The sequence below is a fragment of the Accipiter gentilis genome, chromosome 19, assembly GCF_929443795.1.
Source record: "Accipiter gentilis chromosome 19, bAccGen1.1, whole genome shotgun sequence".
In the NCBI taxonomy this organism is placed as follows: Eukaryota; Metazoa; Chordata; class Aves; order Accipitriformes; family Accipitridae; genus Astur; species Astur gentilis.
In genome coordinates, this window is record NC_064898.1 from 17,247,425 (window position 1) to 17,260,858 (window position 13,434).

Sequence of the window (13,434 nt, forward strand, 5' to 3'; positions counted from 1 at the left end):
TTTTTAAAAAAACCCACAAGTTCTAAGCATTTTTAGTATGTTCAGAGCTTATAGAATGTTGGATGTAGATATTTTTGTACTAAGTACCAAAAGGGGCATATATCTCACTGTAATGAGGAAAACCTTTCATTGGCTGTTTTCAGCCAGTGGAATAATGTATTGAATTTTTAAACTTTTTGAGGAGTAGAATCTCCTTCATTTCACTTTCTGTAAACATTTACTTTCCACACAATTTTTTTAGTGGCATCTGTTTTCTGCATATCCTGTTTTCATGAGTTAACTATTGATAAACTTTTATACTTTTCCACCTCTTTTTTAGAGCTTTTTTATACCTTTCTTGTCTCCTGTCCTAGTTTTAATTGCTTTACCTTTTTTTTCTAAATAAGAGATTTTATTTTTAAGTTACCCTAATATACAGCTTTATTACGTTCTTTAGAAGACATACTTTTATCTTATCGTTATAACAGATTGGAATCTATTGAAATGTGTCACGTTTAGTCGTTCCAACCTTATCTTGGCCATGAAAAAAAAATTCTCATTTAAAATCTTCAAATTACTCTTTTCAATGGTACGATCTGATCATTGTGAAAATTTCTGCATTTTTGTCTCTGCAACGATTTAGAGATTAGTGTATCCAATTACTTCCATATCTAAATGAAGGTACAAATAAAACCAGTGTTTCTCCACTGTCAACTCTCTCTCCCTTATCTCAACCAGTTATACTGTTACTAAACTGTTAGTGGTACACCTGCTTCCTCTTCACTTTGTTCATCTGTCATAGTGACTATTCATTGTACAACTGAAGTTTAATCTGCATTTCATTTCCATTTCCTCTTACTGTAGCATAATTTTCAAGTCTCTTCTTTGTTTTCTTGGTTTTGATTAGAAGCCTATATTGAATTTCCTCTTGATAAAACTAGCAATTGTATTCTTTCACAAATTTGTTAACTATCCCTCCTGATATCTAAACTGATGCAAAAAATGTATTGCAACCTATTTCTTTTCATGATAATAAATTCAGCCTTCTGATAAACAAGTTTCTTCACTTAAAATTATCTAAAAATGCTGTGATATTGTTTTGAGTTATGACATGTTCCATTTTCCTTTTAATAATAATAATATTTATCTCACTGACATTTTCCCCAAAAGTAAAAGTGATAGCCACTGGTCATAATTTAATTGGCTCTTTAACTTATAAAAACTTAAAAGCTATGTTCTCTTGACTGCTGATAATACACACCTTTGTGTACACATAAAGTGCCTTTGTGATCGCTAATCATTTTGCAGCTATTCTAATATCTCTACAGCATGATGGCTTGTTAAAGGAGCATAGCTATTTCCTTAAAATGAGCACAGATACTAATTTACAAAATAATTGACATAGAGACAGTCACACAGAGACAAAAGATGGTGCAGCATCTGAATAATGTAGTAGCAAACTGCAAAAGGGTTAATGATAAAAAGCACAGAAGTATGCCTGTAACTGCAGCATCCTAGGAAGCGTTGGAGAGGATTTCAATACCCAAAATTAGCACAGAATGCCACTTTGTGTCACGAACATTACAATCTGGCATATGTTTTTGGTGGACATTGCAACCAAGAATATGCCAAGCAATTAGGAACTCTACTTTAGCAGAGCCACACTTAACCAAACACAAACTGAGCCATAACTCAGAGGTACCATCCCTATTGCCAGTGAGCCTTCAACTGCTGAGTGTGCTGCCAGCACATCACTGAAGAACAGTAATATAACTAACATGCTCCTCTACTGTAAATGACTGTGCAAACCAAGCCTTAATATAAGCAGATGCTTTTACTCCTGGTAGTTGATACCACCACCTTGTGTGAATGCTAGCATGAAAATGCTTCCCTTCTTTTCTCGTAATCTTTCACGTCCCAGCTGTTCAGCCAGTGCTCCAAATGTCGGCCCTCCCAGTGGCCATGCAGACATGCTGTAGATTGTGCTCTGAGTCAAGTGCTGGTCCCACACACTCTGCTTTTCATATCCTGCATGCTCAACTTCTGATTGTACTACACTAAAAAAAAGAGTTCCTTAACATAGAATCATAGAATAGTTTGGGTTGGAAGGGACCTTTAAAGGTCATCTAGTGGATGGATGGATATGTGTTTATCGAGTATCTCTTTTTGGTGCTTAAATGGTGCATATCGCTTGTTTGGATAATTATTACAGGAAATGGGAACAAATTTTCTAGATTTACAATATCATATTAAAACTCAACATGATTTTTTTTAAAGTAAAATTCTTTAAAACTTTTTTATATCAACAAATGATTGAAACTTTAACATTATCAATGTTAAGCTTGGAAAGGCTTTTTAAATACACACATAAATTTTAATGCCTTTTTAATGTTAAAACTGTTAGCAATGCCTTTTAAAAATTTAATGTGAGTCATAGAATGATAATAACCAAAGTGCAAGCAAGTAGTACACTGTGATGTACATATCACAAAACAAAAATACCCCCTCTCAAGTGCCTGAAACTCATCTCAAAATAGCATTAATGATGCAGCAAAGTTTGATTCCCTCTGGGTGGAACATAAAATGGGATTTCACAAACAGAAGATGAAGCAATACTGTATCAGGACTACCTTTTCTTTAATACTGCTATAAGGACCTGTGCCTTTCCAGCTTCATGTAATGTCAGGTGCCAACACTTTGGTGAACCATCAGCAACGACGCAGCTATCGGATTTTAACCTTCAGAAATAGGTACCTTCTTTATTGTGTGTTGTGTGGATCATCTAAATATTGTTATGCAAGTGCAAATGCAACCTCTAGCCTGGATCACCAGGTTATCCTTTCAGATCCACCATGGCTGATGTTTTTCCCTCTAAGTTTCTTTCATCTGTCTCTTTCAGATCATCCAGCACAAGGCAAGTTCTGCCGCTGCTGCTAGAAAATTTTCTCTCAACAGTTCTTGCATGCTTCTTGAACCTAGAACCACCAATATATAAAACGGAGCTGTTGAATGAAAAATCCCTTCTGAAACACTTCTCAGTCTATATTCACCTTCTCTGTCTAATTCCTTACCCAGATCCCCCAGGTACACCTGCAGCTGAAAAAGGAATGCTGTACCTGAAGCTGTAGATGACTGCTGCCATTCTACTACCAGAACTACTCTGTATCATGATATTACAAACAGATCTGCATAAAGATGTATTTGGTAGTTATCCCCACCTATTAGCATAGAGGTACTACCAGCTGCTGTAACTATTCTTTTAGTCCATTCAGTGTTTTGAAAAAAGTGCTAACTATCCCCCTCAGAATATGGCCAGTCATACGGTATCACAATCATGAGAATTTATTTTGATCACTGAATGTGGAATATGGAAAACTCTGCTATCTTTTGTTTAATATGCCATCAGGTAAACAAACACACAAAGAACAAGTTTTCCCATAAAGCGAAGAAACATGCATATGTCTTTCTACCCATATACATTCAGCATTCCCACTTTGCTGAATGCATACATCACATGGATTCTTCATACATGGAAGTAATGACTTGTACTTAAGCAAGTGGCAGCTATTTCTTTTTTTTTAGTTGCATTTACTTTGAAACAGCTCAAAATACTTAAAGGTATCTCATTTTTAAAGTGATCTAGGCAAGCTCTTAGTCTTCTTTTGTTCTATCTCCATATTGGTGAAAATAGAGATGATTCATACTCTGCTGTCATTAATAACTATTTATCTTCATGTAAAATCTAGATGTTTCTGAATTTAGACAAATCAAAATCCAGATCAGTTTTACCAACTCCAGACCTTTATCACAAATGATTTTTGCACTATTTAGACCTTTCTAGCTCTATTTATCTGTCTTTTGCTTCGGAGTTCTGCACAGATCTATATTTTTCTAATTGTTTCCTAATAGACATAGAAAGAATATTATTGTCCATAAACTTTAGAATAAAGTTGTTATTCAGAAACTGACATTTTAAGAAATGTTTGGTTCATACTGTCAGTCTCTACTTCATGCCTTCTTCCTTTATTACTCAGGTTTGCTGACAAACAGGAAAATATGTATGACCATTTTTGTGCAAACACAAGCAAAACCTATGCAGAACAATCTTAACAAAGATTTCCATCTTACATAGTACATTCATTAGTTTTTGGTCCTTAACCCAGCTTCTAGAGCCAATATCCATACATTTTATCTTCTTAAAACTTGCTTTAAAAATAGGAAATATATAAACCGGTTGTGATACAATAGTCCATTAGAATCTTCTACCCCAAAGTTCCATTACACGAACTACAACTAATTTATTTAACAATTTTCAGTCATACAGAATCATACATACATGGATGGATAATTTACGATTTATGAGTTCTTGCAGCTGGGATGTAATTGTCATGATTTCCACCACCATTATTCAGCCATCTTCCCAAACTTAGAGCTATCTGCATTGTCTCTGGAATACTGTCTGCATAAACTGAAATGAATGTCTCCTATCATTGGATGTGTATTCTAAACTACTCTTCCAGATTCTTTGTATTTAATGGAAATAAATAGCTACTGAGAACACCTGGTTTATGAGGGGACAAATCACTCTCTAGATTCATCTGCAATGGCCTGAAATTTCACATATGTGGATTACAACAAAGGCCAGGCAGGATCTGAACTCTTGAAATAGGCTTCTGATTTGTTAAAATAGTATCCAAAGAATAGCAATATTTTGTTTTTTTACAAAAATTCAAGTTTTTATATGACTATATTTACCAATCATGTCACTAACAAAAATAATACCTCTCAAAGCCAAAAAAAAAGGCCACATTGTTCAGAACATAATATTTTACTGCAGCAATTTTTTTCTACGATGAAAAGTGCACACGCTATTCTTCAGTACAACAGAGCACACTTTCAAATCCTATTAAAACTTTCTTGGGCCAGAATAAGACGTGATACAATATGTGCGTTTCTGTTATTTTAAGAAATACTTTTACACTTAATGTGCATCGTATTACCTTGGACTGCTACTTGGTAATAATGATAGAAGAAACTGTTTTATATGAAAAATAGGTAATAAGTTTATTTACAAATTATGATAGATAAACATTCTATTTAGCTCATTGTATGGGGAAGTACTTTTTATATTGCTGTGTTCCTTGAGCAGGCTGGATGGGATGAGGTCCTATGTCAAAACTCATCCTTGTTTACACTTCTTTAGAAAGATTTTGTGCTGTACTAATATATTTTTAGATTAACACTAAAAGAACTAAACTTGGATTATGTAAAAAAAAAGATGATTGTGTTGTAATGAAAAGTGCACTTAACACTTGGGAAGAACAATTGTGGTTATTACCTGTGCAAAATAAGACTAGGGCTTTAGCAATTGATAGCCTTGTTTTTAAGATTTTTGAATGTTTTAAGAGCTGTGATATGTAAGTTTATACTGCTGTAGCCTAGCAACTTCACTATTTTTTAAAACAGTTTAAAATAACATTTCTTAACATCTTAATAAAACCCCACATAGCTTTCTTTTTTCCCCCTTTTGTTCAGGTATGAAGATTTTAAAAATTTAAATAACTAACAAAAACAGTCAGTAGATTATTAGCTAAAGCAATAAGATGTGTTGTCTTATCAGTAACCTCTCAAGTTTTCATAGAAAGCAGCAGAAGAAATTGAGAAAGTATCATGTTTGCTTCTAAAATCATTAATATTTTGTGTTTCACATTTTTAATAAACCCACATAATTCAATTCCATTATATATTCAACTTCCAGACAGTAAATCATTAATTACCTACTTAGTGACAGCTTGTTCCTGAAACACTTTTAAGTCCTGCTCCATATTACTGGTGGTCGTTTTAACCTGTTGAAACAACAAAAATTAAATAATTCAGATCCTTAAATGCATGCATTTACATAGCCAGGTACTGCATACTAGATAGTTCTGTTTCAATTTCTGTAATTCTCCCATTGCAAACAACCAGGGCAGGGGAACGTAGCTCTCATTACAGGCTGGAACGAGCAAGATGAAAGCTTCTGGAGTAAGCTCAGCTCAGTGTCAGCAGCTCTCGCTCTTGGTGCAGCACTGAGATACTAGAGGTGGTGCTAGCTTGAGGATAGCCCTGGATTTCCATGAGGAAGTTTGTTTTGGATCATTCCCTGTTGTGTGATGTCAATGATGTGCCAAGACACTCTAAAACACATAAACCTAAATTTGTCATAGATCCATGGCTGCATTCGTCAACGATTTCCCATACCTTCACACACCCTAATTAACCTATACCCAGGCTATAATTGCTCTCAAACACAATTTTGAATGCCTATTGACTATTTGCTCCCTTGCTTAGCAGATGCGGCGCTGAGACACACAGCCCTCAAGTAACTCCGCAGAAAGACCAGAGCAAGACTGTTGCTGGGACCAGTCTGGTTCTGTGGGTCCAGCAGGACACAAGGACGTGGGGCAAACCTGGCTGCGTGCCAGAAGAGGAACCAGCCACATTACACTTAACAGGGTGGCATGAAACAGCCCTAGTTTCTTGTGGGGGTGAGCAGTGGGGCTCTCAAGGGCACAGGTACCGGTACATACAGATGTGTGGACACCACCACACGGCACCGCAGCCTTGGCTCCACAGGGACCAGCACCTGAGGTGACACCGCCACAGGGGCACTTGTGGCTCTGACAGGGACCAGCACCTGAGGGGACACCGCCACAGGGGCACTTGTGGCTCTGACAGGGACCAGCACCTGAGGGGACACCGCCACAGGGGCAGCTGTGACTCTGACAGGGACCAGCACCTGAGGGGACACCGCCACAGGGGCACTTGTGGCTCTGACAGGGACCAGCACCTGAGAGGACACCGCCACAGGGGCAGTTGTGGCTCTGACAGGGACCTGAGGGGACACCGCCACAGGGGCAGCTGTGGCTCTGACAGGGACCTGAGAGGACACCGCCACAGGGGCAGCTGTGGCTCTGACAGGGACCTGAGGGGACACCGCCACAGAACCACCTCCCTCGACTCCACAGGAGACCACAGCAGCCGAGGTGACACAGGCACCGGGGCAGCCTTGGCTGTGCCGGCCACCTGAGGAGACCGGGGCACTCACGGCTCACCCTGCGCCCCCGCGGCCGGCCAGGCGGCGAGACCGGCCGCCCCCTCCCCGACCGTTACCTGCCGCGCTCCCCCCGTCGCTCCTTCTGCAGCCGATGCCGCTATGGCCGCGGCATGAGCTCCGCAGCCCGATTGCCCCCCCACCCCATCCCGCCCCAGCTCCCGCCCGTCGCCGCCCGGGCCCGCCGCTCCCAGCGGCCGTTGCGGACAGGGCCGGGCGGCTTTTCCCGTCGCCGCGGTAACGCGAAGGGCGGCGGGGCGAGGCGGGAAGGCGGGCGACCGAGGGGGCGGCGGGGCGAGGCCGGGCGGTGGCCCGGGAGGCGGGCGCCCGCTCCGGCTGGGGGCTGGAGGGGGCGGCGGGGAGCTGCCGGCGAGCTGAGGGGAGGGCGGCGGGGCTGGGGCAGAGCCCGGCGGGCCCGGGCGTGACAGGGCTGGGGCTGCTCTCCGCGAAGGGAGGGAGGCTGCGAAGGGGCCCGGCGGGGAGCTGCCATGGCGCGGGGGGAGCGCAGTCACTCGTGTGTTTTGGAGGGCCCTGCGCCCCTCCAGCAGCCCCCCCTCGATTTGAAGTGAATTTCGCCTCAGGAAATGTCGCCCGGCGTAAAGAACGTGTACTTTTGCTTTAACGTAGTTTAAGAAATACTAGGCAGGGTAGTGGTTTTCTTTAACGTAATTTAAGAGATAGTAGGCAGGGTGGTGTTTAACTTAAGAAATAGTAGGCAGGGTGGTGGTTTTCTCCCCCCCCCGCCTTAAAACGCTATTATTACTAGATGATGAAAAGGCTGAACATCACCCTTTTCTTTCTGAATGCCTAGCTATGCTTTCGTAAAATGGCTTCAAGTGATTTTCAGATTATTGTGCAAACGGCCGAGGTTTGGATGACACTTCTCTTTACATTTTTGGGGACTTCAGTCTGTCTTATTCAACAACAAAACACTTTAAAGAATCACAGCTGTTTCAACTTTTTACAGTAATAATTTGTGCTCCCAAACTTAGGGTTTACAGATCTCTTCAAACACCAGGGAATTTTTCTACCAGGACACTACAATTCATTCTGTATTTATTGTCCTGAAATTGCATGGAGCATTTCTGGGAGCTGCTAGTCTATTTATGCACACTAGATTTTGAGCTTTTCGTTTGTTTTGTGTGGACTGGTACTTAAATTAGCCAAGTGAACTGCATTTTTAATATCGGCTTTAAGGAATAATCTATTTAATTTGGTTCCTACCTACTGTGGTAAGGCAGATGGTTTTCGTGTCAGCAGAAATACTGTTTCAAGCTATGAATTATGAAAAATATTTTTTAAAATGAAGGATTAAAATAAAATTATATGCAGACTTTCACAAAAGTTCCTGATAAAATTTGCTTACTCGCTTTAGAAAATAACTGACATTTCCCGTGTAGTTTTCTTAAAGATTACTAAAAATGCCTTCATTTTTGCTTTACACTTTTTTCATGGCTCCATTTCAGGAATATCCCAGGAACACTTTAGATCTTTATTTGTCAGAAGCAGCTGCTGAGTGAGGGCAGGCGAGCCCAGAGCTGAGGGTGATGGTGAGGTGTAGGGCAGTGCTCTCTCCAACACAGCGCAGTCCCACAGCACCCAGCCAGAAGACCAGAGTGGGGACGAGGACGGTGACTGGGGTCCACCACAGCCAAGGGATGGCCAGCCCAGGCCATGGTGATGGGCAGATCTGAGGCAACTCCAGAAGGCAAGTCAGCAAAATCAGGAGCAGCGACGTGTGGTGCTGAGCACAGGCACAGCTACAGCGTTGCTCAGACAGGGCTCAGGGGCATGGCCCTGAGCTGAAATGCCGCTCCTGAGCTGAGGGCATAGGCCCCCAACACAGCATCTCATGGTTCTGTCTTGTAGCAGCCTTGACCCCAGGTGTTGGCTGCACCATGTCAGTGGAGCTGCCCTTGAGGATAGGCAGCCAAACCCTTAGGGAAGAGAGAGGAAGTTGCGGGACTTGTCGCTGCACTCAGAGCCCTGAAAACATTTTCTTCATTACACTTCTGAAATCACAGTTTTCTTATTTACTTACTGTAATAGAATTAATGTGAAGAAATCACAGTGAAACATTTGATTTTTGATACCTGAAATGTTTCAAGTATAATTTCTTCTAGTTGAAATACTGTTTTAATTTTTTTTTAAATAGTGAAATTTCTCATGATTTATTTTAAATACTTAAATTTGGATGATTTAAATATTATGTACTAGAAATAATTTTTAATGTAGCTCCAGAAAATTTCCATTTGTTCATCTGCAGCAACTGAAGTGAACTTTTCAGCCATATTCCCAGTGCATATATTTTAATTTCCTCCGTGTCTCATCCTCTCTCAGTGGTAATCAGTTATTCAGAAATTTAACTTCCATCTGTCTTGCCCAAATAGAATTGGGGGAGGAGGGGGATACTTAAAAAACACAGAAAAATAATTTAAAAAATACTTATCAATATTTTCAAAGCTTTTTAGAAGGACAGTTCCACTGCCGTTATCCAGAGTTACGTTTCTAACTCCCTGATGTGCCTTTCAATATCTCATTCACTATATTAAAAAATCCCATATCAAATTGTTGACATTTTTTATTTGCTTTTGCTCATCCACATCATCTCTTGACTGGAGCTTGTCTTATGAGATGCAAAACTTGTTGACTTCAAAGAACATGCTTTACAAATTATGATAGCCAGAAAAAAAAAAATATAAAGGAAACTACTTTCAAATCAGCTTATAGATTAAAATTAATGGAAAGCTATAAGCACAATTCTGCAGGAAAAAAAGGAGGTAGATCAGGTCAGGGACATGACAGAGTGTGACTAAATGTCATACAAGGCAAGGTACAACATTGATATTTGTATAAAAACAAGGGGAATTAGCTAGGAAGCTGCCTTGCAGAGGGATCTAGATGGATTGGAGCATTGGGCAATGATTAATGGCATGAAATTTAACAAGTCGAAATGCCAGATTCTGCACCTAGGACGGCGTAATGCTGGGCACAAGTATAAGTTGGGAGAGGAGTGTCTGGAGAGCAGCCCTGCAGAAAGGGAACTGGGGGTGCTGGTCGGCAGCAGGCTCAGTACCAGTCAGCAGCGTGCCCTGGCAGCCAAGAGGGCAAACCGCGTCCCGGGGGGCATCAAACACAGCGTAACCAGACGGTCAAAAGAGGGGATTATCCCACTGTATTCAGTGTTGGTGCAGGCTCACCTCAAGTAATGTGTTCAGTTCTGGGCTCCACAATTTAAGAAGGATGTTAGGTCCTTGGATGCATCCAGAGGAGGGCAACAAACCTGGTGAAAGGGCTGGAAGGAATGTCCTATGAGGAGCAGCTGAGGACTTTGGGTTTGTCTATGTTGTGGTTTAACTCCTGCCAGCAACTAAGCACCACGCCGCCGCTCACTTCCCCCCCACCCAGTGGGATGGAGGAGGGGATCAAGAAAAAATATAGGTAAAACTTGTGGGCTGAGGTAAGAACAGTTTAATAGAACAGAAAGGAAGAAAATAATAATTATAATAATAACAATAGTAAAATTACAATAATAATAATAATAGGATTGGAATATACAAAACAAGTGATGCACAACGCAATTGCTCACCACTCGCCGCCTGATGACCAGTTAGTTCCCAAGCAGCGATCCCTCCCCAGGCCAACTCTCGCCAGCTTATATACTAAAAAAAGCTAAGTGTATTTGTGTATTTAACTTTAAATACAGTTTTTATTTACAGGATATATTCATACCTTACCTTGCAATCTCAGATGACAAATTTGAGTGAACATTTTGTTGCAGTAGGCTTAGCGTAACTCTCATAAGAAACACGCTCATTTCTTTAGCATAGAAATCACATGGGTTTAGTGATATTTATGTGATGGATTCATAGCAGCTCTATAATAGTTTAATAATTACATTCTGTATATTAGTTTGGGTGTTTATGAACATACCAAGTTAATTTACAGAAGCTCTGTTAGAAGTGACAGGAAGGAAAAGGGATAGCTCAGTGTAAGCCATCCATCAACAAATATGCAGAAGTCACTGAGAGACAATAAAACCTATGAAAAAATCCCTAAGACATAAGCAATAAGAGAAGAATGACATTTTAAAAAGAACCTTTGCAAGAGGGATTTCCGTTTGTGAAAATTAGACAGGCATAAAATCTGCCTGAGGATTCTGAAAGTGCCTAACTAATTTACTGGCAGGAGCTGATAAATCCTGACATAATACAGACATAGAGGCAGAGTGCTGTTTCTAAATATTTTGTTTCTAGTTTAAACTGAAAACTACTCTTTTCTTAAGCAGCTTATGAGATCACTGAAGGGAAGAACAGAAAGAGCTTGGATTTAGTTGGATTTGCCAGGTAAACCTATTGATAAGTCATACTGTAGGCTGGGACGTAGTCTAAAAATGGAGAATTGTAAGAATTTATCCTGTCATAGGAAACCTGAAAACTAAGGGTAATGTTCTGAGAGAATGCAGAAAGGGGATAAAGGTGCCATTAGGCCTGTGGCTGTGACAATTACATCTTTAATGATGATAAAAAATAATCATAGAATCATTTAGGTTGGAAATGACTTTTAAGATCATTGAGTCCAACCATTAACCTAATATTGCCAAGTCCACCACTAAACCATGTCCCTAAGCACCACGTCTACACATCTTTTCAATACCTCTGGGGATGGTGACTCAACCACCTCTGTGGGCAGCCTGTTCCAATGCTTGACAAGGCTTTCAGTGAAGAAATTTTTCCTAATATCCAACGTAAACTTTCCCTGGCACAACTTCAGGCCATTTCCTTTCGTCCTATCACTTGTCTCTTTGGAGAAGAGACCGACCCTCATCCAGCTACAGCCTCCTTTCAGGCAGTTGTGTAGAGAGTGATAAGGTCTCCCCTCAGCCTCCTTTTCTCCAGACTAAACACCACCAGCTCCCTCAGCTGCTCCTCATAAGACTTGTGCTCCAGACCCTTCATCAGCTTTGTTGCCCTTCTCTGGACATGCTCCAGCCCCTCAATGTCTTTCTTGTAGTGAGGGGCCCAAAACCGAACACAGGACTCGAGGTGTGGCCTCACCGGTGCTGAGTACAGGGGGATGATCACTGCCCTAGTCCTGCTGGCCACACCATTTTCTGGTACAGGCCAGGATGCTGTTGGCCTTCTTGGCCACCTGGGCACACTGCTGGCTCATATTCAGCCGGCTGTCGACCCACACCCTCAGGTCCTTTTCCAATGGGCAGCTTTCCAGCCACTCTTCCCCAAGCCTGTCACATTGCATGGGGTTATTGTGACCCAAGGGCAGAACCCGGCACTGAGCCTTGTTGAATGTCATCTATCTAATGCTAGATAACCTATACACAGAATAAAAAAATATCTTTTTTAAAGCTTTCTGCTTATGTTTTTCTGGAAACTCATAATAATGTTTAGCATTACTGAAAGAACTTTTAGCATGGCATAGTCTTTCCTTTGTAGCTATTGCCACTGCAGCATAAAAATAATACTTTATGGTTTATTGGCATCATGGTTTCTAGTGCTCTACAGACAAGAATATTTCTCGGTTAACTTGTTTTTACTTATAAAATGAAATAGTCTCTTGTCTGTGATCTTGTCTGCAATTAAAAAAAAGTGAAATGACTCTGTTAAACTTTATATCATGCATTTCATCTGTTGCTCTATATCATGCCACAGTTGCTTCAGTTGCTCTATTGTGCCACACTGACAGAAGGATTTTATTAAAAATTATCCTAGTTAAAATAGGCAAGTTATAGAAAAATATAAGCTCTCTAAAGCGTAAATTTGAGTTTGTGCTGTCTGAAGGGATTACAGGAAAAAAAATGTGCATTTTGTTTCATCTTAAATTATTTTATGATATATCTACAATTTTAGTTTTCAATGGCACAAAATGTAGAAGCCACTTTTGGTCATATTTAAGCTTGACAACTGAAGGCTGGATAATTGGAACTTTTTGACTCAAGCACATTAAGTGAATATTCTGTTGAAATAACTTGTAGAGAAATAATTAACAGTGCTGACATTTAAGTTGTCATTCAGGGTTTCAAAGTTAGCAGTTGAGGAGATGACATGGGAGTTCACATTACTCACTTGCATAAGAATGCATTCATATAGAATGCAACGCTATATTGGTTATATTAAAATGGTATTTTCAGGTTATGCTTGGATGATCATGTACTCTGACCTAACTGATTTTATTTCTTTTATATTTGGGTTCACCATTTAGTTTTCTAATCATCTGAATGTTGTTATTTTTAGAATTAGTATTGGGGTACGGTGGTAGAGCAATTAAAATGTATTGCTATGCTACCTTCTACAGAAGTTCGTTATGAAGCCTGAACTATTTGGCTTGTCAGGCAAAGTCAAGCC

General features: G+C 40.4%; 2 protein-coding genes across 2 annotated transcripts in view; one reads left to right on the forward strand and one right to left on the reverse strand.

Moving 5' to 3' along the window:
• The window catches only part of DEUP1 (deuterosome assembly protein 1), a 44,287-nt gene extending 38,483 nt beyond the window's left edge, over nucleotides 1–5,804 (reverse strand). Inside the window, exon 1 of the mRNA XM_049823607.1 lies at nucleotides 5,761–5,804. Coding sequence (XP_049679564.1) covers nucleotides 5,761–5,804 — 44 coding nt within the window. The remainder of the gene's footprint in view (nucleotides 1–5,760) is intronic.
• TAF1D (TATA-box binding protein associated factor, RNA polymerase I subunit D) overlaps nucleotides 1–13,434 on the forward strand; it is an 815,997-nt gene that overhangs the window by 165,517 nt on the left and 637,046 nt on the right. The window lies entirely within an intron of this gene.